General features: G+C 59.6%; 3 protein-coding genes across 7 annotated transcripts in view; 2 read left to right on the top strand and 1 right to left on the bottom strand.

Annotated features, from left to right (window-relative positions):
• C13H7orf50 (chromosome 13 C7orf50 homolog) overlaps positions 1-25,360 on the bottom strand; it is a 98,749-nt gene that overhangs the window by 42,538 nt on the left and 30,851 nt on the right. The window lies entirely within an intron of this gene.
• Positions 6,306-7,176, top strand: LOC133103667 (homeobox protein OTX2-like). Its single transcript, XM_061209162.1, is given in 2 exon segments — positions 6,306-6,542; positions 6,544-7,176. Coding segments are annotated over 2 exon segments (870 nt in total).
• Positions 17,624-19,392, top strand: GPER1 (G protein-coupled estrogen receptor 1). The gene has a single exon (XM_061209247.1). It carries the CDS (start codon positions 17,828-17,830, stop codon positions 18,890-18,892), a length of 1,065 nt encoding a protein of 354 aa, XP_061065230.1. The 5' UTR covers positions 17,624-17,827; the 3' UTR covers positions 18,893-19,392.

Below are 25,360 nucleotides of genomic sequence, written 5' to 3'. Positions count from 1 at the left end.
TTGCTTTTCTACGTGCAGACTGTTTCCCCTCCAGGCTGAAGAGCCTGTGCAGAATCACAGACACACACTGGACGCTAGGGATGGTCCCCGCCCCGCCCGATGTGGCCCTGGGGACGGTTCTGGGCACTAAACCTGGGGATGGGGTGGGAGGGACTGAAGAGGTCTCTGGGCGGCTCCGGTCGCTGACAAGAGCACAGCCGCCTCCAGGGCCCCAGGCTGTGGTGGGATTTGTCTTCAAATTCCCCATCCCCTCGGCTCCTCCAGCAGCTGCCCCAACGATCGATGATGAAGATGAAGATGACGATGAGGATCGCAGTGGGCTGTGCTGAGGGCGCCCCGCAGGGTCCCGGCAGGTACGGCAGCCCCTCCCCCCGCTTCCCTTTCAGTTCTTTGCTCCCAGGGCTCCTGGGAAAAGGTGAACGCCCAGCGCCCAGATCTCTGCCTGCAGTCCTGCACCGCTCAGCCCAGCTGGTCTTCCCCAAACAGCACGGGGGGCCTGAAATCACTTTATTTCTTATCAATTTCTCAGTGGCTTTGGTTGCAAGCTGTCTAGTCTCGGGGGGCCTCCTGGGTGGGGAGGTGTCAGACAGCGGCAGCCACGCGTTTCTGTCCCTACCCCCCCCCCCCCGTCCCGGCGTCCACCTCTGCTGGTGACAGAGGGCCCCGAGACGTGACAGAGGGACGTACTGGGGTCTCACGTGCAGGCCCCTCTGCTGCTCCTGCCGCATCTCGGATCCCCCCGCAGGGCCCCCACACCTCAAGGAACAAGCCCACCTTCGCCTCGGCTGCTGGTGCCACAACACAGAGCCTACTTTCTGTGGACATTTGCTGGACGATCTCACGCGGAATTCACCTCGGTCACTTCCTGCTGTCCCAGTATGTTTGGTTTGATTCCCAGTACTCCTGCCACATTGCCAAAAAATGCAGGGAATTTTTGAGCCGTTTTGATTTTTGGGTTCGGGGTGGTATGGCCATAGACTCGAGCCATTTAGAAGAGAAGGAGGAACTACTTGGAAAAAGCCAAGGTGAATGGTACACTCAATCCTTTTTTTTTTAATCTCTCTGTGTGTTTTAATTAATTAATTTATTTTGGCCACACGGCACGTGGGATCTTAGTGCCCCGACCAGGGCTCGAACCCGTGCCCCCTGCAGTGGAAGTAGAGTCCTAACCGCTGGACCCCCAGGGACGCCCCTCAACCCTGTTTGCTTAACTGACCAATCCTGTATCCTTCCTGTATTCTCCAAACGCATCTGCAAGACACCAGAAGTTTTCCAGTTTATGTTCCAAGGTCGTTAATTCTGCTACTGACACTTCTTGACTATGATTTTAAAGTTAACGATCTTATTTTTGTCAATAGACGAAAGCTCACCTACCTTGCCATGCTTCATTATTTAAGATCCCAAAAGGTGAGTTTAACCTTGAATTTATTTCATGAAGGTTATAAAATTTATTGTACGAAACTGGGTTTTCTGCTAATTGTGGCAGATATATCAAGATATCAAACATTTGTTCCTCTATAAAAAGCACTTGAGGGGCTTCCCTGGGGGCGCAGTGGTTAAGAATCCGCCTGCCAATGCAGGGGACACGGGTTTGAGCCCTGGTCCGGGAAGATCCCACATGCCGTGGAGCAACTAAGCCCATGTGCCACAGCTACTGAGCCTGTGAGCCACAACTACTGAGCCCACGTGCCACAACTACTGAGCCTGCATGCCCTCAACTACTGAAGCCCGCGCGCCTAGAGCCCGTGCTCCGCAACAAGAGAAGCCGGTGCAATGAGAAGCCCGCGCACCGCAATGAAAAGCAGCCCCCACTCGCCGCAACTAGAGAAAGCCGTGCACAGCAAGGTAGACACAACACAGCCAAAAATAAATAAATTAAAAAAAAAAAAGGCACTTGACAAAGGATAAACCAGGAATAAGTCATTAAGTAGTTAAACTACACATCAAGTTCTTGAATTTAAAATCAGTTGGGAAATTTGGGGGCTTTCTCATTTCTAACCTGTTACATCCACCCAGATGGCCTGAATTGCTGCATATGTGTCTGAGAAAGAGGAAACTGCTGAAGAAGACCCACAGGTTTGAAGATTAAAGTATTTGATCGTTATTAGCCAATTTCTGAATTCTTATGTATGTATTCCCAGGGGTGTGTGACATGTTGGCAAACAGCAGAAAGTATCACAAAAACAGGTTTTTCCTGCCATGACTTAAACCCCAGCCTCTTCAGTTACTCCGGGGCTCCTCTGTCCCCTGCACAGCTGACCCTGCACCAGATGGGTCTGGACGCCCGCGGCCGCGGGGGCCCGTAAGCCCTACGTGGGTCAGCCGCCGAGCCGTCCGAGGGCCCGTGGTGCATCCACGGGGCCAGCGGCGGTCGGGTCCCACATGCCTGCGTCACTGCAGGGCCAGAGCCGCGGTACAGACGGTGACAGAGCATCTCACTCCCGCTCTGCACGTCACGCACACAACCCTCCCAAGGGGACAGACACCCACTGGCCTCGCTCAGGGCTCCCGCGAGGCCAGGGCTGCTCGGAGGGCTTACACGGCTGTGCCATCTGTCAACACTCCTCGCCCTGGACACTGAGAAGCCAGCGCTTCCTTCACGCCTGTGGGTTTCTCAGCTGTTCCACGGGGAGAGGGGGCAGGGCCACTGCAAAACCGCCCGGCCTCACCAGCACGTGAGCCCACGAGGCAGGACACCGATGGACTGACTGCGCTTTTAGGTTCTAAGCAGCATAACGGGCGGCTGGGTGACCGACCGCCAGCCTCCGAGCAGGCGTGTTCGCGGGGCGCCCTCCAGTGGCCGCCGCGGCCCTTCACTCTCCGCGCAGGCGGGCCTGCGGGACTGGCCCCGGGCAGCTCCTAACAGCGTGACGCGCTAACCCCGGAGGAGGAGGAGGCCCCGTCCCGCGTCCCGGATTTTCCTTCAGAAGCCAGGCTGTGCGGATGCTCTAGCCCAGGAGCCTCGGGGCTCTCAGAACTCACAGCAAATCCTGCTTTTACAAGACACGCCCTCACAGCAGTGGAGGTGAGCTCAGCCCATGGGTGCCGCTCCGCATGCACACGCACACGCACACGCGTGCACACGCACACGCACACACACAGCCCCCGGCGGCACCGAGCCCATGGGGCCCGGCTTTCACGGGGGCAGCCCGACACTGGACTTCATGCCCAACCTCTGACCTCCAGCAGTCGGGTCACTAACGCAGAGCACTGCATGCCGGGGCCGAGCCACAGCAGGAAAGTAAAGAGAAAGCAAAGCAGTCAGATAATGTGGACTTGTAAAAAATGCTGGGGTTTTTTAGAAAAGCTTTTTATCGAGAAAGAGGCAACAGCGAGTGGTGGAACGGGAAGGGGCCTGATCACGACGGCCAGCTGCCAGACCCGCGGGGACTGCCCGTCACCTGTGCACACAGGAAGTTTCCAAATCTACAGAGGGTCACTCGAAGGGTCAGGGTTCCTTAGAGACGTGGCCTCGGGCATCTCTCTTCACCAGAAAGCAAGAAAGAGCTAGAAGACGAATGGGTCGTGTCAACAGGACCGGGAGCTGACTGCCAGGGGCTCCCCTCAGCCTCGCTTGGGACTATCTGAGCGTAAAAAAGACAGTGAGAGTGGAATTAAAAGTCTATGCAGACACTCAGAGGGAAGGAGGGAGGAGGGAGAAGCAGCAGGAAGTCACCACCTTGTGAGCCACGGCCCCCACCCCAGGCAGGACCCGTGAGGGACCGGGGGTCCGTGTGCACAGTGTCAGCCACGCTGCCGCACCCGGCCCCTCGGCCCCCAGTCTGCGTAGCATGGGGACTGGAGCGGACACGTACGCAGCCAGGAAGGCCCTAAAAGGCCGGGTCCTGCCGGTGGGCACGAGGCAGGGAGCGACTGGCCGAGTGGAAAGGGCTAGAGAGCCACGTGCCCCGCCCGCCGCCCCCCACCAGCAGGCTGACACGAAGGATGTGGGGCGGTCACCACGTCTCATGTGCCTTCAGGGTTACAAGTCAGCGTGCTGCGGCCCTTCAGAAGACGCAGCCCAAGACGACAGTTCCCAAGAGGTCAGCATCCGAGTCAGACGGGACCACAGGGCAGCGTGGTGACAAGCGCTCGCAGGAGAGCCTGGCAGAGGCCGTGCCCCGTCCAGGCAAGCCAAGGACGCACAGAACCACCGGGGCGGCCCTGACTGCACAGGTTCACACTCAGGACCCAAAAGCACCCATGACGGCAAAGATTCAGAAGCAAGCGTCCACAGAGGGGGTGGTTAGTAAATGACGGTCACCGCGCTACCGTAGCTACGTACCCCCTGAGATGTCTGCAGAACTGTGTAGGAGCACACAAAGCACCGAGGGGCTCGGCAGCACTCCCGCCGGACGTGGAGCCCGCTCCGTGTAGACACAGGACCACCCAAACCCCACACGGACCCCCACCACTGGGATGGGCTCGTCTCCCCACCCTCTGACCCAGGCAATCCTGGTGAGCGAGGCCCGCTTCACAGACCCTCTCAGGACTGTGTCAGGGGCGGCGGCCAAGAGCTGCCACGGAGGGCACGGCATCCTCCGGGCTCAGGCCGCGGGCGCTCCCGGGGACCCCGGGGCTGGACCTTGGTGACCCTTTTGCAAGGCTGAGCGAAGGGCCCCAGAAGCCCTGGCCCTTGGTCTGAAATTGGCACCAGAACAAGCCGGGGGCCCGTCTTCCCGGGAAATTCCAAGCCTCACGGAAGAGCCTCCAAGGGAGGCTCCCGGCAGGAGGGCGGGTGGCCGGCCACGTGGGAGAATGCTGGTGGCTTCACGTGCCTCAGACGCTTCCCCTGCGAACCCACGAGCCCACCCTCAGGCGCTCACCGGGGAAAGGAAACTTACGCTCAGGTGAAAACCCACCCACAAATTCTGATGGCAGCTCTGCTCGTAGAGCCCAAACCCAGAAACGACCCAGCGTCACTCCAACCAGCCGTGGTCCGTCCACACGGCAAATCCTGCTCGGGCCGCATCGCGGGGCTGCCGAGAGCAGGCCCCACCTGGCCAGGCCAGACGCCGACCGCCGAGGACCGGCACCAGGATGCCAGGCACCTGGCGCTCACAGGCCGGGCGCCCCCCGATGACAGACCTCACGTGGGCACGTCCTGACACACCCTCCGGCTCCCGGGTCCGGCAGTCCAGGCGCAGGGCTGGACGCCACCAGCGACCCCCGCGTCATCGCTCTGACTCACAGCTCAGCCGTAAGGCGGGATCACGCCTGCACCGCCTCGCGCGGATGACCGTCAGCTCGGAGCACATCTATGCAGAAAGCGCTACCAGCGTGTCTGCCCGTGGTGGGCGCCCCGACTCCTGAGAGCTCATCCACCCCTCTCTGTGCCCTGTCCCCCCTTCTCTTTGGGGGTGAAGGGGAGGGGAGACCCTCAAGGCTACAGTGGATCCCAGGCTACAAGGGGGTGGGAATGGGTGGGTGGGACGGAACCGTGGACAGTTTCCTGAGAAAACGTCTCCAGCGTTTCATGTTATCTTCCCAAATACACCCAGAAATGGAGCCGAGGACAGCTGGTCAGCCCGGCTGGCGAGGCGGCTGTCGCTTGGCCAGGTGAGTGTGCCGGGGCCCCGCTGGGAGGAGGGCTCGGAGCCCCTAGACCCACCGTGCTGCACCAGGCGGGCCCCCCAAGACCAGGGACTCAGGGAGCCAGGTCCCAGGTCCCACCCGCCAGGACACCTCGCCCCCGAGCCGGATTCTGAAAGCAAAGGAAGGTGTGGGCATCCATCTGGGTCTGCAAGGTATGTGAAGCCACGAACTCTACCCTCTGCTCACGTGCCTGGGGAGGAGAGGGAACGGAGCCCTGCCCTGTGGGCTGGCCGGATGGGGAAGCCAGTGCACCCAGCACCCACCCCTGGCAAGGGGCTCTGCCTGGTCTTCCCGTCCGCGAAGCTTACCCAGCCTAGGAAGAGGCTCTTCGGGTGTCCGCCGTGCAGATGGGGAGGCCAGGACCCGAGAGTCCAGGTGGCCCAGGCGCAACAAGCCGCGGCCAAGCCAGGACACCAACTCCCGTCTGCGGACCCCACGTCCATGGCCCCCCGCCAGAGAGCCCACGGCGTGGGGGAAGAAAGACGATGCCGTAAAGCTGGGGTTCACTCTTCTTAAGTTAGTGGTGGAACGTGGAAGAGCTGCGTCCTCCGAAGCAGTAAACCAGCACCTCTGTTTGTTTGCTTTGCCTTAGCTCCACCGCTCCAAACCTACCCACCAGGACTCTGAATCTGTCCACCCCGGGCAAAGCGAGACCTTCCGGCTGGGTCCCCCGGATTTGGGCTGACTTTGCGCCTCCAAACAACCTTAGCATGATGTCTTATCTTAAGCAACTGCCTTACGCAGTCAATGGGCTGAGTCTGACCACTTCGGGCATGGACTTGCTGCACCCCTCGGTGGGCTACCCAGCCACTCCTCGGAAGCAGCGGCGGGAGAGGACGACGTTCACCCGGGCGCAGCTAGATGTGCTGGAAGCGTTATTTGCTAAGACCCGATACCCAGATGTTTTCATGCGGGAGGAGACGGCGCTGAAAACCAACTTGCCCGAAGTCCAGGGTACAGGTGCGGTTTAAGAATCGAAGAGCTAAGTGCCGCCAACAGCAGCAGCAGCAGCAGAATGGAGGTCAAAACAAAGTGAGACCTGCCAGAAAGAGGACGTCTCCTGCTCGGGAAGTGAGTTCAGAGAGTGGAACAAGTGGCCAATTCCCTCCCCGCTCTAGCACCTCAGTCCCAGCCATTTCCAGCAGCAGTGCTCCTGTGTCTATCTGGAGCCCAGCTTCCATCGCCCCACTGTCAGATCCCTTGTTCACCTCCTCTTCCTGCATGCAGAGGTCCCATCCCATGACCTATACTCAGGCTTCAGGTTATAGTCAAGGATATGCTGGCTCAACTTCCTACTTTGGGGGCGTGGACTGTGGATCTTATTTGACCCCTATGCATCACCAGCTTCCTGGACCAGGGACCACACTCAGTCCCATGGGTACCAATGCAGTCACCAGGCATCTCAATCAGTCCCCAGCTTCTCTTTCCACCCAGGGATGTGGAGCTTCAAGCTTGGGTTTTAACTCAACCACTGATTGCTTGGATTATAAGGACCAAACTGCCTCCTGGAAGCTTAACTTCAATGCTGACTGCTTGGATTATAAAGATCAGACATCTTCGTGGAAATTCCAGGTTTTGTGAGGACCTGCAGAACCTCTTTTTGTGGGTGATTTTTAAACATACTGAGCTGGACGTTCCAGTGTTAGCCAGGCCTTGGTTAAAAGCGTTAGATGGCATGACGCTCAGACTCATCTTCTGATCGACGTCGCGGGAGGCATAAAAGGAAAGATGAAAGGCCTTAGAGGGGCCTGCCAACCAGCTACCTGAAATGTACAAACCGTTTGATACCTAAGATCCTATCACAGTTTTAGATCATTGGTTTTACTGATTCGCAAAGTGATCGGAAGCATTCTAGCCACGTGCAACCAAATACCACCAAAAATAAACAAACAAAACTAAATTGTGAGGGAAAGGAGGGAAGGACATAGCCTTCTTAAGCAGAGGTGTTCCAACGTGTCAGCCAATCCTTGGTTGAATCTTAGGAATGGACAGTGTCTCAAGCTCACTCACGTTTCATGACCAACTGGTAGCTGGCACTGAAAAACTTTCCAGGGCTGTGTGAATTGTGCGACTGATTGTCCTAGACCCACTACTTTATTTAAAAAATAACGTTCATAAGGAGTCAGTATGTAGTTTAAGAGACGATCAGTGTGTGTCTTATATAAATGGTACATCTGTGGTTTTTAATCTGTGCTAGACTTCAAAACTGTCATCTCCTGTTATTGTATGCAAACTTGAACACCTCTGCAGGGGTTCTTCTGTGATTAAATGGGTTATAATTATAAGCAAATTCAGAGCAACTGAGTACTTATCTAAAAAGATTACCTTTGGCTGGAGATGAACTGCACTGAAACTTTACAACAAAATGTCTCTGGACAAGGAGTGAGAGAAGAGAAACAAAAGGACACTAATTCATCTGTAATTTGCTGTTGGTAAGCCTAGCAGTAAAGAGACATTGCTCAATTGCTCTGACCCTGATGAATTTATAAACTGAGATCATCGTTGTTTATGCTTGCAGATGTTAACTGGAAAAGTTATATATGCATAAACCTTTCTTCCTGGATTTGGCAGATATGTATAATTATATTAAAATGGTTCTAGCACACACACACACACACAAAAACTGGGATTCCCCTCACCCGAGGAAGGCCCCGGCCTTGGAGGGAAGCCCGGGAGGCACGCTGGGGCCAGGTTCTGACACACACCCTCCCCCTGCCCGGCCACCAGGCCAGGTGACAGCTGACGGCCACAGCTGCGTGGCCCTGACCCCACACCACCAGCAGGGACCAAGGCGCACGCCTGAAACGCCGGCCACCGTGGAGATCGGACACCAGAACAGCCTGATGCCGTCTTCCGACCTGGGGTCGATGTTCACAAGATCTTTTTTCCAATTTGCCTTAATTAAAGAGACAGGCCAACTCATTTCCTCTCAGTCTGGTCACCAATCTTAATTTTGACGTCACCCAGCATCCTGGCAATCGCTCACGGCCTTAAGCACTGGCACGTGGAAAACATCACTATTCACTGTGTCTCTCGGACGGAGGAAGCCAGACACGTACCTGGGAACGAGCGGCTCCAGGGTCCAGACCCCCCTGCCTGCGCGTGGGGTGGAGAGCAGGGTGAGGACGTGGGCAGTGCTCTCTGCGGGTCAAAATAAAGCCAGCACAGCAAGCAGCATTCAGGCAGGGCATCAGCGCTGCACACACGTGTACAGGCATGTGTGTGCAAGCACACGCGTGTGCTAGAGACAGCAAGGAGGAGGGCCACAGCAAACCCATGGATGCAGAGGCTGCCGTCAGGCAGCCAGCGTGCCTGAGAACACCGTTGCAAACGCAGGGCCTGTGCCGAGTCACGCAGCACCTGCCGCCTGGCCACGGCCCTTCCCGTGGTTGGAGCCGGCCCACCGTCAGCGTTCTGTGGAAACGGTCTCCAGCTCGTCGCCTTCAGTTTCCTCTGAACCACAGCAGCGCTCTCTCCCCGCCTCAACAATTTAGTTAAAGTTTGCGGAGGGGAGACATGTACGTGGAAACAAAATGATTTCCAGGCCGGGAAGGCTGAGCCCGCGGGCACTGTTATTTCAAGCCCTCCCTCCAGGACTCAGGCCTGAGCAGAGCCCCCATCCCCAGGGAGAGGCCAGAACTGGTCAGAACTTCTCTGGGTCCAAAGGCGGCGACACCCTGCCTTCAAGCAACGTGGACTCTGGCTGTTCGTTCGCTCCACGAGGGCAGAGGCCCCGATGAGACCCGCAGGATGCACCGACCGGCTGGAAATGGAGAGCCTCGAACCCCGTCCTGGAAACCTTGCACTGAACCCTTCTGTGGCGCACACGCTATAGTGGTTCTCAGAATGCGCTCCATCAGCACCGAGGGAGGGGGAGGGGGGGTCATGGGGGTTCTTGTACCCCACCCTGCTCCAGTGGGACCCAGCTTGAACCTGCCCGGGATCCACCATTTCCCATGGCCGCCCACCCTCCTCGGGAATCGGGGTGGGACCCAGAAAACTTTTCAATGAGGTCGCAGGGCGTCCCTAACTTAGGGCAGCCCAGGTCCCCCCGGTGAGAGCTGGCTCCCATGACGCGTGTCCACAGCCAGCGAGGACGTCGTAGCCGCGCAAGGTGTCGCGTCCAGGTGTGCACTTGGCTACGCGGCTCTGTCCCCGTGGGCTCTTTAACCTGACCACCTTCCTCCGGGGCCTCGCCAGGCTGGGGGGCCCAGAAGACGGCCCGCTGGACCTCGCAGCCCCAGCCTGCTGGTGACGATGCTGTCACTCGCGGCCATTGGCTGGCCAGACTTCCTGGCCACGGCCAACCTGGGCTGTGCCGTCCTCTCCTTTCTGTCCAACATCTGCTACTTCAACACGCAGGACGTGCAGCTGGCGATGCCATTCGCGTTCCTGCCGTGGCGCCCTCTGTCCTGTCCGCAGGGGCTGGCCTGGCGGCCGTCGGGGGCAGCGGCCCTGCTGGGCACGTCTGGGGAGCTCTGTGAAACCACGCTGTGTCAGGCAGACCTGCTGACAGCCTGGCCTTCGTCCTGCAGCCGGCGTCCAGCGGGCCAGGCGAGCAGCTCCTACCCAGAGGGACGCGGCCTCCGCTCAGCTGGTGGCTCCTGGTCGCCCTGACCACCATCGCCCTCCACCTCCCCTACCACAAGGCTCTCCTCCAGCAGGCCAGGCTCGAGCTGCAGAGGGACGGAGGCTCCCCCAGGGACGAGCCGCTTGGGAACCTCGCGGAGCTGGCCCTGCCTGGGGAGAGCTGTGCAGGCTCCCGGCCGCCCTCCTCCCGACAGCCGTGCGGCTGGGCCCTGCTGAGTGTCGGAGCATCTCTGGCAGAGGTGCAGGCCGGGGAGGCCAGCAACAGCTTCCCCCTGAAGGGGCTCAAGTCGGAGCCCCTGCCCGCGGACATAAGCCACACAGGCCGGCGGGGGACTCTCCCGGCCCTGCAGAAACCCAGAGCGGCGTGCTGAGAGCCAACAGGGATGCCGGGCTGTCCGGAAGGTGCTTAGTGAAAACGAGCTTTTTGGCTTTCAACTCAGTTTATGCAAAAGGATGACACCTTAGCCCAAACCAATACTCACACCTGAAGGCTGGTGTGGGGAGTGAGTGCGGGCTGACACCTGACCAGGTGGAAGGTTCTAGCCTGTCTGCTGGCCGACATCTCTCCCATACCCCAACCAAAGGGCAAGGAAGGAATCTTGAAGATAAAAACATTACTCAAATAACTTTATGGGCTTGTCATACCCTGGCCCTAAACGGTCGTGGCTGGTTGACCTCCAGCTCTGCCAGGAAGCGGGGGCCCGCACAGATCTCAGCAAGAACAAACGTTGGTTTTGTCTTTTTAATGTATCATCACTGTGGGTCTGAGGACATCACCCACAGGCACAGGTGTCCAGCACTAAGGCGACGGGTGTGAGCCCGTGGTGACCGTCGCACACCTGTCACGCCGTCCGTGACCTGGCGGACAGCGGGGGCCCGTCACCAGGAGCGCTGGATAGACCGGCAAAAAGCTGTTTCAAAAGCCTCATGTGTTCTATTCGACAGTATGTGCAGAAAGGCTAGTAACACAGGAAACATAAAAATCCAAGGGAGGGTAATTAGTCTTATTCCAAAGCTTACATCCATCAGTCTTACTGCATTTACATCACGGTTTTCTTGGTTGAGCAGAGAACAGGGACATGCAAAGGAAAGGCATCTTTCTGGCTTTATGAAACCTCTACCTTTGACAGCTTCGTTTTTTTTTTTTTTATTAAGACCTTGCTTTTTTAGTTTTTAGATTCACAACAAAAATACGAAGAATTTTTAAATTTCGCATTTATCTCCTGCCCCCAAACAGGCACAGCCGTCCCTCTCCGGGTGTCACGACTGATGAACCTGCACTGACACACCTCCACGGCCCCAGTACAGGCTCTACACTGGGGCGCACTGGGTGCTGCCCGCCGCGCAGCTGAGACAGGTGTATAATGACATCTACGACTTCTCTGTCACTTACATATTCATGAAACCTCTACCATGGACCCCGTGCAGCACGCCCACAAGGGACAGAGCTGGGGGTCAGGGGTGAGCCGCCCCCCACCCAGACCATCAGCAGGACACGCAGCGTCAGGGCCGACGTGGAAAGGCTGCTTCTTCGTGTGACACATTTACTACCAGATGCTGGACGTGAAATTTTCCTTGTTGAGTGTTTCAGTATCACCATCGTCCTTACGGAGTACTGACTCTGCTTACCCGGGCGGGCAGGCTATGACCTGAGGACGGGCAGGGTTCTCTGCAGAGCTGTGCTCAGGCTCTGTTAGTCAGGGTCCAGAGCAGCCTCGATACGCGGGTCCATCCTAGGGTCTCCGCGCACTGTCACGACTGCTCACAGACGGTGCGGGGCTAGAACAGGCCGCCTCTGGGGGCTGGGGGGGCGGGGGTGGGCTCAGCCTGTGGCTCCAGGGACGCTCGTGCCCCACAGGCAGGTTCAGCCAGAGTCCGGGGGCTGCTACCCAGACCTGGCCCCTCCCCTCCAGGACCGCGCTCAGCCTCCCAGAAGCCCGGCCCTTGTGCCCCCAGCGCCCGGGAAGGGCCCCTCCTGGCCCAGGGGCAGGCACACAGACTCCGCAGCCCACCTCCCTTCAGGTCCACCCGCTGCTCGGCCTGTGGTGCCAACACCTGAGAAGAGCCCTTTCCTAGAGTCCATCCCGTTCTCTATGGTTTGTGGCAGGAGTGCAGGCCAGAAGGGAAAGGACCTCAATCGATCAATTCACAGTAACAGACGCCAACGGCTTGCCAGTCTTAGAACCAGACGAGGCGACAGCAAGTCCCGGAGCGCGCAGGGCTCCCTGAAGCAACGGCAGCCGAGCCTGGAGGACTTGCTCACGCTGCGTTTCTAAGTATGTCGGCTAAAGGAACCATCTTAGGACCTGCCACAAGAATGTAAACTGGTGGCTCTCAAACTTTCTTTTCAGCAGCAGGAGCCTTTCTTTAAACAAAGCCCGAGACGGTCAAAGGGCTGTTCTGGCTAGAGGGGGGGCGGGGCCGACCGCTGGAAGGTCGAGGCCCCCAGCCCTCTGTCCCCGTCCCTGTCCCCGTCCCCGCAGCTCTGGTCCACTCAGCCCGCATCCTGCACCCCGTCAGGACACACAGAGCCAAAGAAAGAGCTCCAGAGCCAACCAAGAGCTAAGCAAACACACAGGCTCTCTGGCGGCGGGGGGCACCTGACTCCAGGAGAGGGTGTGTGGGATAAAGCGGGACTGACGGGGTGGGAAGCCACCTCCTGGGGCTCCTCGCCCCTCCCAGGACACTGCTGGGGCCACTAACGTGCGGCTGGGACAAGGACCTGGGCATGCAGCCTGGCCTTCTAGAGCATTCCACCCAGAACCCCCAGGGACGGGACAGCCCCTCCCAGGGCAGACCCCTGTTTCCGTTGCCGCCGGCAGGTCCTTCTCAAAGGCCAAAAGGAAACGTCCAGGAGGCTCCTGGCAACGGCACAGAGGAGCCAGCTGCCTGAGAGTCAACACCAGCCGAGCCCTGGGCCGCTGCCTCGAGTCGTAAATACCGTAAATACCGCGGGGCCGTGCGCGCAATGGGCGCCTGCGCTGGGGCTGGGGAGCAGCAAACCCTTCCCACGACGGGGCTGCCCTCCGGGAAACGGCCGGGCCACGGATACGCCGGCAGCTGTCGGGCACACGCACTCGCGCACGCGCAGGACCGGGACTCGCGACACCAACAGGGGCCCGACGGCTGTGTCGAGACGCGAGGGGCCCAGCGAGGGGAGCGCCAGACGCGGCTTCCGGCCCGCCCCGCCCCCCAGCCCGCCCCCCAGCCCCACGCAGAGCAGAGCGCTGGGTGAGGCGGGCGAGAGGCGGGCGAGGGGCGGGCGAGGGGCACCACCCAGCTGCTGATCGGATCAGGTTCCCTCCACTGACCCAGTTCGGGGATGGACAGGACGATCCCGAGAACTGCACTTCAGCACCAAGAAGAGCACGTGTCAGGCCGATGGTCAACGTGGGAAGCTCCCGGCGAGGAGAGGGGACCTCGGGCCCAGAGGCCCGCAGGCGGGCCGAGTCCCAGCTCCGAGGCCCTGGTGACATTCCTTCTGAGCTCGGTTTTCCCATCAATACAACGGGGATACCACCTCACCTCACGGGGAGCTCACGGAGGATTCCGAGACGGTGGGCGCCACGCTGCCCAGTGCGGAATAAGCGCTCTTTCAAGGCTGGATGTCAAAGTGTACAGACGGGCTTCACGCCTCACGAAAACGTCTACGAGGCCTCTTGGGCCCTGCCCGTGTGAACATCAACTGGGGTTCAGTGGCCTGACACCCCCCAACACCGTGGCCTGGCCCTCACGCTGACCAGCTGCAGGAGGGTTGACAATTACTTACCCACCCAGGGCCACGAGAAAAGTGGGCCCGTGGCCTAGCAGCCCCAACTCGGCCCAGGACCATCGGCCCCAGGTGAGTTCGGGGACACACGGACGAGAGGCGGGGCTGCCGGCCATGGCTCCCGCCAGGAGGGAGCGGCTGTGCTTCAGTGACGTGACTCGGCTATTTCAGGGTCTGAAGTTGTGTTTTAGTCGTTTATTTAACTCAAGGGGAAACTGTACTTTCTCATGACTCACTGCTCTCAAGATGGCGTCTCCAGCATTTCTAGTGCTGAAGCCATCTTGCATGTGCAGCTGGCCAGAAACAGGTCTAAAATCAAATCAGCCCCATTTATGTGATCACGCCATTCTTTAAAAAGCGAACCTATTAGAAGCACAGCTGGAAAGAACCCTGAACGTTAGTATTTTTCCATAAAAAATTCAACACTGTCTTCTGTGGAAACGTGTCTGAAAGGATGTTAAGTCAGCATCGCTCAAAAAACACCTTCAAGCTCACGTGCACTCAGCTGGGAACAGAACAGAAGGCTCTAGCACGCCGGCCCCGGCCCCGGGGCTCAGGGAGCCCGCCCTCGCCCCACACTCCCGACCCGCCAGGCGGGGGCTCACATAGCACGCCGTGTGCTTCATTCATCCACTCGGAGTTCAGTCTCACAGCTTCAAAAACCAAAGAGGTGAAAAAAGGGACCCCAAGAGGAAGGTAGGAGATGGATTAAAATGCAGTGCTGATGAAAACCACGCAACTCTCGCCGGCGGCCAGGGCACGGAGGGCCTGCAGAGCTCTCGGCCCCGAGCTGAGCGTGTCCGGAGACGCCTGCGGCGGCTTTGCCAGCCCCTCCAGGCCGATGGTGACATCCATCCGCCGGCAGGCGGGGCGCATGGTCAGTCGGCACTGGAAGTCGGGTCAGGCCTGCCCTGCCGGCACCAGGGCAGGCACACAGCGGGAGGGCGGGGGCCGCGGTGGGAAGAGGGGTCTTAGGCAACACCCGCAGGACAGGCACCTCCAGGGGCTTCGGGAGCAAAAGGAGGGGGAGCGGAGGCTACGCATCTACCCGACTCTGAGCTCACCTGCCGAAAATACCTGCTACTTGTTGGGTTTACATTTCTTCCTACAAGTGTCTTGTGAAACTCCTAGGTGAAATTCTCTATGTATAATTCACATACTACTCTCCGAACTTAGGAAATCTAGTTTTAGTTTTAAAGGCAGTCCATTGCTAAAACAAGCAAGATTATGTAAGCTTCAACAAAGCATGATAGATTTTTATCTAAAAGATAAAACCCATTTACAATCCCTTCAAACTTAAAAAGAGGTTTGTATCAGTGGGTGAAAAAAAGCTGTTCAACTGGAAACTTCCCTGAAGACGCTTTGGTGGGACTGAGCTCAGTGCCAGAGGGGGAGAAAAAGGCCCAGCAAAAAAGGGGTTACATCCGGACCTGTGGGAGGTGCCCGCCCGCCAGCCGCGGGCCTATAAAGCCTGCCTGCGGCCGCCAGAGGCCAACCAACCGACAACCGACCGGGCTGCCTGCCGAGGACAACGGGCTGGGCTCCGGAGCCTCCACGCTCCTCTCCAGCGTCCCGCGAAGGTCCCGATTCCACCCCCAAGTCCAGAATCGCTGCCGCCCCCCAGCCGTGAGCGCATCCCGGAGGGACGGGGGACGGGTCTGCTCAGAGGACACACGCGGGTGGCCAGCGGCAGCGGCGCAGGTAAGCGCGACCCAGGCTCTGGGTCTGTGTTCGGGTCAGCGCCGGGACGGGGACGGGCCGGGCAGACGGGGCTGGACGTCCCGGCTGGGTGCAGCACAGACTGGGCACCTTCAGTGAGGGTGGCTCAGCAGGAAGGGTCTTCCCTGACGCTGGCTGAAAACAACGCTAGCTGCGCTCCGTCCTGGTTTGTTCAAACAAGCATCTTTCTCACTCCAAGAAGATCGCCAGGGCTCTGACGGCGGCGCTTCACTCACTCCCTCAATGAGGACGCCCGCCAACCCGAGATTAATTTAATATATAAAAGATACTCACCTCGTAGATCTGACAAAAATGTGGTTCATTTTTCCAGATCTGGACCAGCAGTGGCAATCTGAAACAAAATGATACCTGACTGTTTTATACTCCCCTTTCTATGTGTAAATTCGTGGCCAACTTCCATGAGGAAAGTGTGTCAGCAGTAAGGTTCATGCTTATCTTTTCATCAGACCACCATGAAAACAGCAGCACTGCTCAAGGATCAGAGACCCGTTTACCCAGGAAAGAAGTGACGGCCAGCACCTAACGAGCACAGGGGAGGGCAGGTGTGTCTCAAGGGCTCTGCTCGCCTTGGGCTTTCCTGAGAATCGGTCCAAAACTTTCCAAAACCCCCACGTTTAAAGAGCAAAACCAGTACTCTGAGCAGTGTTACAGAGAAATTTAAAAACAGAGGCTTTAACCATCGCAGGTGGAATCTGAGAACAATGGCACTTGTGGTGTTCAAACTGGGATTACCTACCAAAGATGAAGAACACGACACAACTGGTAAAATCCAGTTTATCAACCCCAGTGAGGCAGAGGTTATTGACCCCTTTTAAAATAACTGACGCCAAGGTCCCGACTCATCTCTTTCCTCCTTTTTTTTGGAAACTCTATTTTCAAGCAATAGGTCAGTAAGCACCTGCTGCTCTGGCAACTTTGAAAACGATCCCTGGCCACCTCCCAGGTGAGGCAGAAACTCTCCAAGGCGGTCACTAAGGCTCCTCCACCCCGGCCCTGCTGACGGGGCTGCCCCACAAAGCCGGGGCCACCTTGCCCCTCCCCAGCCGCGATGCCCGGGACCGCAGACCCTGCCCAGGGTGCCCCGGTCAACGCCGCAGAGCCTCTGGGGAGCGCACTGAGCAGAGCCCGTGTCAGGCCGAGCGCGTGAGCGGCCACCAGGGCGAGACGGTCAGAAGCAAAGGTCTGGCAGGGTTGCTCTCCCCAGCCTCCAAGTCGCAGCGTTTCTAGGTTGCACACAGCAGTAGAGAAATACATTCGGTTTTACAATCGTTTGGCAAAACAGTGAAAAAAATTCAAATCTTATTTCCTAAAACAATGACCACCTTTATTTCTCACGTTCTCTCATTCCATGCTCTGAAAACAGTTCCGTGTTCGGCACCCAAACTTAGGGTTAGCCAAAAATGCTAGACTTCTTTGATCTGTATTATTGTAAGAAAAAAGACTCTGCTCCACCTCTCACCAAGCGTGCTGGGCCCACTCCCTTCCAGAAAAGGCCGCTTTTCCCCTTCCCGTCTTAGTTCTCTTTCAGCAGCCGCCGAAATAAAACTATTTCGTCTCCTGACCACAACCCTCCTAAGGCTTCCACGCGAACATCCAGCCGTGCTCCCTCCCGAGCTGCGTCCGGCGGGCCTGAGCACGCCTCACCGTCAGCTCCACTCAGACCCAGTGGCCCTGGGAGCCCTCGGGAGAGAGCACGGGGCGTGTTCTGCGCTTGACTCTCCTGCTCCAGCACAGGGCCGGCCGGCCCTCCAAGCGGAGGGGACACGTCCAGGCCCGCCCCGCGTGCTCGTGTGCTGCACCCGTCCCGCGTCATCAGCAAGCCCTGGAGCCGCCGAGCTTGAATCCTCTGCTCTTGCTTCCCCAGGTGCCCGGGAGTGAGGGGCTCGGGTGTGGCGTGGACACAGCCGCAGACCCAGAGGCCAGGCAGAAGCGCAGGCCAGAGCGCAGGCGCCGACCTCCGCCTCCGGTTGCACAAGTGCCCCTGGGACCTGCTGCGCTTTTACAGATGCCTGGCTCACTTCCAAGGGCAGCACCTTTCCTTCTCAAGATGGAGTTCCCGTTAAAATCCGGTTTCTGGGAGCCTTGCGGCAAAGCCTGAGAGCCCGGCTGTCCCTCCGGGCGCCCGGCCCCGGCATGGAGACGCCGCCGGGCGCCTGCAACGGCTGCTCCACCGGCCTCGAGCTGCCCCGCACGCTGGCCAACAGCTCGGCCGCGCTCTCGGAGCAGCAGCAGCACGCCATCGGGCTCGTCCTCTCCTGCCTCTACACCATCTTCCTCTTCCCCATCGGCTTCGTGGGCAACCTCCTGATCCTGGTGGTGAACATCCGCTTCCGGGAAAAGATGACCATCCCCGACCTGTACTTCATCAACCTGGCGGCCGCGGACCTCATCCTGGTGGCGGACTCGCTGATCGAGGTGTTCAACCTGGACGAGCAGTACTACGACATCACCGCGCTCTGCACCTTCATGTCGCTCTTCCTGCAGGTCAACATGTACAGCAGCGTCTTCTTCCTCACCTGGATGAGCTTCGACCGCTACCTGGCCCTGGCCAAGGCCGTGCGCTGCGGCCCGTTCCGCACCAAGCCCCGCGCGCGGCTGAGCTGCGGCCTCATCTGGATGGCCTCCGTGTCCGCCACCCTGGTGCCCTTCACCGCCGTGCACCTGCGGCACAGCGAGGACGTCTGCTTCTGCTTCGCCGACGTCAGGGAGGTGCAGTGGCTGGAGGTCACGCTGGGCTTCGTGGTCCCCTTCGCCATCATCGGCCTCTGCTACTCACTCATCGTCAGGGTCCTGGTGACGGCGCACCGGCACCGTGGCCTTCGCCCGCGGCGGCAGAAGGCGCTGCGCATGATCCTGGCCGTGGTCCTGGTCTTCTTCGTGTGCTGGCTGCCCGAGAACGTCTTCATCAGCGTGCACCTGCTGCAGCGTGCACCGCCCGGGGCCGGACCCTGCCAGCGCTCCCCCCGCCACGCGCACCCGCTGGCCGGCCACGTGGTCAACCTGGCCGCCTTCTCCAACAGCTGCCTCAACCCCCTGGTCTACAGCTTCCTCGGGGAGACCTTCCGAGACAAGCTGCGGCTCTACCTGGAGCAGAAGACCGGCCTGTCTGCCCTGAACCGCTTCTGCCACACGGCCCTGAAGGCGGTGGTCCCGGACAGCACCGAGCAGGCCGAGGTGAAGTTCAGCAGTGCCGTGTAGGGGGCGGGGCGGGGCGGGGCGGGAAGGGCCAGACACCGTGCCCCGCGCCGCCCTAGGGCGCCCTCCCGCTGGCCACTCACACACAGAGCTGTCCATCCGTCTGGGTCGTGAGCACGGGGCACGGACCCCCGCACACGCTGGATCAGCGGCAGACGTTTCTGACACCCGCCAACGAGAGCGAAAAGCAGGGGGACACTGGGATGAAGTACCCTCGTTTCAAAGCAGACGTGCCAGAAATTTGCCATTTTAGAGGAACAGAACTCACGCAGCTGACGTGAACTGAAGGGGGCGGAACGCTTTCCGCGCCTGCGTGTGTGTGCGTGCGTGTGTGCGTGCATGTGTGTGCGTGTGCGTGTGTGTGTACCGGGCACCACGGCTAAGCAGCAGGATGCCGGGCGCCCTGCACCTCCCGCCAGCCTGGGGAGGGACGCCTCTGTGCACCTCCTGAAGGGTGGGGTGAAGGCAGCGGTAACAACGATGACAACGCAGACCCCTCTCGTCAAAACGTAAAAAAGAAAACTTAATGAGTCTGGGAATGTCCAGTCTTTGTCAATAAAGTACAGCCAGGCCGATTCTTCCAAATTCTCCACCTGAGCAGTTCCCTAAGGGGCCGGGGGGGTGGGGCACTCAGAGCCTCAGCAGCAGAACCACTCCTTCCTCACCAAGAAAAAGCTCCCCAGCGTCTGGAGGCGCCCTCACTGCCCGGAGGACTCCGGGGACTCCGGCCCAAGCCCCGGACGCTCCTGGCACCTGGACGGTGCCTGACACGGGTGCCACACGCTCTCTGTGCACCAGGATAATCTCTACTGCAAACTCACCACACAGCCTCGCTCTTCTAGGGGCTCTGCAGGGCTGGGCCCCCCCGCCCTGCCCAGGGCCCCCTCCTCTCCAGAAGCACAACCAAGACGGGACGCGGCTGGCCTTGCCGGGAGGTCGGTGAACAATGTATAAGTGACAGGAAGTGAGCCATTTTTAGTTTTAACAGTTCTCGATGAGTGCAAACCTCCGACAGAGAGTATCTGTCCCAAGGAAATATCTGCGTTCAACAAGCACCGTCTCCAGTGGCTCAAGCCCCACCGAAGCCGCGCCTTCCACACAGACTCGCATCTTACGAGGTGAGAGCTGTTATTAAGTTTCCTGAGCCCCGCAAGTCGCCATCGCAGGAGCCCCAGCACTGAGGCCTCCATCAAGTGCACGCTTGCTCTCGTCCCCGCTGGGAGGGTGGTGATGGCCGGGACATGGACAGTGTGTTAGTGAACGGGGCCTGTCCCTGACCCTCCAGCAAACCCAGGAGGTGCACGCGTGGCCCCAAGAGTCTGACTTGACCGCTGGAAACCTTAAGCAGTAACGACACAGCTGGGAACCAGGCCCCCTCCCTGTGTGCTCGGCTTCCCCTGGTCTCCAACAGGTAGGAGCAAACCATGCGGAAACCACACAAAGCCACCCGGGGTCACAGCCCCGTCCTTCCCCAGAGGTGCCTGACATCAGGATATCTGGGTGGGAACTGCGTCCGACCGAGGCCCCAAAGTGTTGATCAGGGACGGGGCAGCCCTCACTCCGTGGGCTGGCTGGGTGTTCACAGAACACCCTCCCCCCGCTGGCTAATCAGAGGCAGCTTCCATCCCGCGGTCCCTGGTTCACCTGAGATCACAGAGCAAACCTGTCCTCCTCACCCCTGACACACACCCCAGCAAGCACCGAGGCCTCGAGAGCTCTGTGGGCAGAGACACAAGTCAAACAGGCCCCCGCACAGCACCTGCCGCTCAGCTCTGGAAGCCCATTTCCTGATCTGCAAAACCAGCGGCACAACAGCTCCGAGGGCCCGTTGCGGGGAAGACAGGCTGCGGGATCGCTGGAAGGCAGGTACAAGGCAGAGGCCCCGACTTAACCAAAAGGGGTTCTTACTGAACAGGTTCTTACTGAACCGGAGCCCCTTCTCACCCGAGACCCTAGAGCCCTGGCTCCGGGGGCAGAGCCACGATCAGCGCCCCCAGCGGTCTCCGAGCACGCACAGCCGTCCGCCGGCTCACACACGTCCTTCTCGGAGCGTTTATCTGAGAGCGGAGGCTGGTTTCATGATTTTCGCTGGAGCAGCACAAGATAAAGTCAAGGCGTTCGATGGCTTTGCTGTTTCCTGGTAACCCCGCTCTCCTGGGCAGTAACGTTCTCTGAACCCCACCAAGAGCACAGAAATGGAGAGCAGCCAGCACGGAAGGCACGGTGTCAGCACCGAACGCGACTTCCTAACGTCCTCTGTGCTTAATAACTCACTCCCCCGAGCCTGGGAGGCCCCGAGCCTGGAGGGCCCTGGCGGGAGGGCTGTGCACCCACCCCGTCGGAGGGAAGGCTGGGCCCTAACCTCCCTCTTGGCCGGGGTGCGGGGGCACCTCTGAGAGGACCCTAAACCACCATGACCGAGCACATTAGCGAGGGCGCTGCCCTGACGGACGCGGAGACGGGAGGGGGAAGGGCAGGCGGCGAGCACCCGTGGGAGTGGGTGGGAACTGGAGTTCGGGCTTCAGCCCCAGTGTCTGTGGCAGGAACGTGCACGGGGGCGTGTGGTGTGCGTGTGCCTGCTGGGCGTGAGCACCTTGGACGCGGACGGGGTGTGTGTGGACACGCTGCCACGGGCGCCTGTACCTTCCCCAGCCCACCCTGCCCAGGCCTGGGCCTCCAGCACCCCTACCCTCACAGGAGGCAGGCGCCTCGGGATCCTGCACGGGGTGTCCCGCCAGGAGGCGAGAAGCATCAGGACGATGACAGGGTCACATCACCAGGACACAGGGACCCAGCCCAAGGGTTCCCACTGGACGACCTGGGCAGTTTGAGCATCGAGATCATTAGACGGGTAAGTAACCATCAACCACTGAAAAACGAGAATCCACGAGTCCATCCGATAACAAACATATAAATATCACCTAAATAAACTGAGCAATGAAGTAAATACAAGAACCCACAGGAATGAAGGAAGGACTGAAGGGAGGAGAGAGTGACTAGACGGGAAGGGCCCTGCTCAGAGCAGAGGCCGGCTGACTGGTCCGGCGGAGGGTCCTGGGGGCTCGTCACCCACGACTGTCGCGCAGCCTGGGACAGGCGAGACCCCTGACGCGGCTAAAGCAGGGGCACTCGGTGGACCAGGAGCCGGACGCCCGACCGCTTTACCGCAGGGAACAGTGACCAACAGCACAGAGACGGGACGGCCCTCGACTCGGGGCTTCCGAGGAGCCCACCCAACGGGAGTCTAGACACGGACCCCAGGGCAGGCAGGGCATCCCCACGTCCGAATCCGGGATCACAGCCAGAACCTAATGGGGGGGGAAGCACCACCAGGTCCAAAACAGGGACAGGAGGCAGCCTCCACCCACAACGCCACGTCACGAGAGACAAAGGAGGCGGAGGGCTGCTCCCAATTAAGGGACGGTCGGGAGACGGGCAGCTAAACCAGAATGTGGTCCTGGGGAGGACGGCCCCAGGAAGAAGAAACGCTACAAGCGGGGGGTCCGCTGGTGGAAGTGGACCCCCCAGGAGTCTAAGGTATCACACGGACGCTCGACTCCCTGAGACCGAGGGCCGCGCTGCCACTGCGGGGACGTGAGGTGATGCCCTCACGCTAAGGGGACACACACAGAGGGAGCACGAGCTCTTTAGGCGGCAAAGCAATTGGGACAAGTGTGTGCAGTGTCAGTTCCATGCTGGGTACACGCTCACAGGGGTCGGCACAGATGCTCCAACAAGTACCTGTGCGCGAGTGTCCACGGCAGCTCCCGTCACAGTAGCTGGCGGTGGAAACAACCCAGGTGTTCACCGACAGATGAATACAACTCGGTCCGTCCACACGGCTCCGTGGCCCCGGGAGGGCATGAAGCACTGACACCTGCTGCAACACGGGGGAGCCCTGAACACACGGTGCTCCGTGAGAACCAGGCAGGAAAGGACCGCACTGGGTGAGTCCGCTGGCGTGCAACGCCAGAGCTGGCAAGTCCGCAGACAGGAAGCAGGCAGTGGGTGCCCGGCGCCGGGGGACGGGGTGGCGAGGGGCTGCAAACGGGGACAGGGTGAAGCACGCGTCTCTCGTTAGCGACCCATGACGGCCATACCGCCCTGTGAGCCCCTGAGAACCACTGTGGCTCCCAAGTGGAAAGGGTGCAGGGACAGTAGGTAAGCTGCATCTCAGTGAAGCTGCCCTGGAAAGAGCCGGGCGCAGCACTGGGTCCTCTCCCACGGCTGCCTGCCCTGCTGGACGTGCAGCCCTGCAACGCGACTCGATGCCACCGTCCGTTTCTGCCCACAAAGGGGAGACAGCCTGCACTGCCTGAAAATGTTAAGGTTTAAGCCGTCGGGTATCCGAGAAGCTTCCGCAAACGTGTACTGCAAGTGTTCTCAATAAAGTTCTCTCTTCTTCCTTACTGCCTAGTAATTCAAGTTTTCTTTTCCACAGTGGGAAACTAATCATCTGGGGTGTCTTTTGATATGTTTTTAAATCAAAAATAAAGGGAAAAAGACTTCAGTAAAAACTATAGCTGAATTTACTAAGTCATGCTCCGGCGCTTCATAAAGCCACGAAGGCTGGTTTTGTCCCTGTGACGACTCTCTATGGGGCGCCCAGGGACCTGCGGGCTGGCAGTGCGGCCAGCACCCGGGCGGGGCCGGGGGGCATCCCTCACCCACCGCCTCCCCAGGCACCCCCAGCTCTCTGCGGCACGAAGGAAGGGCGCGAGGGCAGAGGGGCGCGGACCGACCGCCGTCTCGCCGGGGCCCTGGCACCGGGGCAGCCTGCTCAGAGCCCCGGGAAATAGGCACGTCCCAGCTACTCCTGTGCCACTTCCTCACCAGCGACTTCCTGTCTGTGATAGAGCGCCTCCTGAGCCGGGGCGCGGCGGCCGCACGGAAGTGCCTCCTCTCCGGCCAGGTGAGGCGTCTGTCTGAACGTCTCCTGCATCAATGGTTATCACGGAGACCTGCGTGCCGAGCGCCCTTCTGGGGCGTCACCGAGGCCTGTCTGAAGGGGATGTTGGCACTTAGCCTCGCAGCTTGGGGGACTCCAGGGACAGTGGACGGGGGGAGGAGGAGGGAAGAGTCACCTGCGCCAACCCCGCTCCCCACTGAGTGCCCACCAGCCTTCTGGTCAAAGGTGTCTGAGCCTCTGAGCCCACCTTGCCCGCTGGCACATCCTGCAGGCCCCAGAAGGCCCGCTGCAGCCTGCATCAACCAGCAGGCCCTCAGGGAACGGCTGCGGGTCCGCAAGACAGGGGTCCCGAGGAAGTGGGGGCACCGGCCATCAGAGCAGGACCCGCCCAGACTCCTCAACACCAGGCGCCGAGGCAGACACAGCACCACGAGGCCTGGAGAGCCCAGAAAAGGCTCCTCCATCCCAGGACGACCCACGCGCCCCACGGGCACCTGCGGGAGCCTCTGCCTTCAACGCCCAGTTCAGTGTCATCAGAAAAGGTCAGCTGCTCTGAGTTCATCTGATTTGTGCCATTGTCCAGTGGGTGGGCATCTCATCCGGGAACAAGGGTTTTAAAGGCCAAAGGAACAGAGAACAAAAGTGGACGAAAACCTGACTGTAATTCTAAGCCTTTATAAGTGGGTGGAATCGACCTAAAACTTCTCACAAGAAGTCAGCTGCAGGGAGTCCTGGAGAGTCCAGTCATTAGAAAGGGCGCCGTCCCCGTCTGTCCACGGGGCTGGTCCCGAGGACAGTGGACATCGGACACGAGGTCTCTGAAGAGGGAGCGGACCCTTCAGGCAGAGTCCCTGCTCCCCCACTCCTCCCTCTGCCTGGACCCCACTGCTGCACTCACCCACCTCCTGCCGCCCGAGCTCCGGGAGACGGTGGGCCACACCCTGGTCTGGACAGGGCTCCGCACGACGCGGGCCTCCTGCACGGGCTGCGCCCCTACATGGAGGGAGCCTCGGTCCCATGCCGGGCCGCCCCCCCCGGACACATGTGGGTCCCCCGCCCCCAGGAGACTCGGGCTCTTCCAGGGAGGTCACAACAAACTCCCACAGCCAACCAGACAGGAGGTGGGCCCCACCCCCTGCTCAGAACATTCACTCTTCAGCAGACAGGACAGTTTTCTTTGCCGACTCAACAATGTAAACCGCCCAGAAATGAAGAAAATCACAGTAGCCACGGTTCCAGGTCGCTAGTTTCACCTTCGCAGAGTCAACAGCAGCGGTTCTTGTCCCTGAAGCCACAGCGCAGAACTCTGCCCAGGGCGGCTGCCGTACCTTCCCTGGGCGTGAAGAGTGGCTTGCAGGGCACGTCCCGCTGAGAAAGTCCAGTGAGGTCCCCGAGAAGTCCCATCACCCCACCCTGACAACAGTGGTAACCTCTGCACTGGGCAACATGTGTAAAAGTCAGCCCCTTAAAGACATGGAAAATCGGAAAGGCCGGGGTCTCCCAGACCAGTTTCTGGAAGAAAGCTTTAAATAGGGGATGTGAGTGATGGAGTGTGACGCCAC

This window comes from Eubalaena glacialis, chromosome 13, assembly GCF_028564815.1.
Source record: "Eubalaena glacialis isolate mEubGla1 chromosome 13, mEubGla1.1.hap2.+ XY, whole genome shotgun sequence".
NCBI classification, from domain to species: Eukaryota; Metazoa; Chordata; class Mammalia; order Artiodactyla; family Balaenidae; genus Eubalaena; species Eubalaena glacialis.
The sequence above is the reverse complement of the archived record's forward strand: the minus strand, read 5'-3'. Positions and strand labels throughout refer to the sequence as shown.

What these genes read in the sequence shown, in the direction of transcription:
- GPER1 (XM_061209247.1), top strand. Translation starts at nt 17,828, where the DNA reads ATGGAGACGCCGCCGGGCGCCTGCAACGGCTGCTCCACCGGCCTCGAG.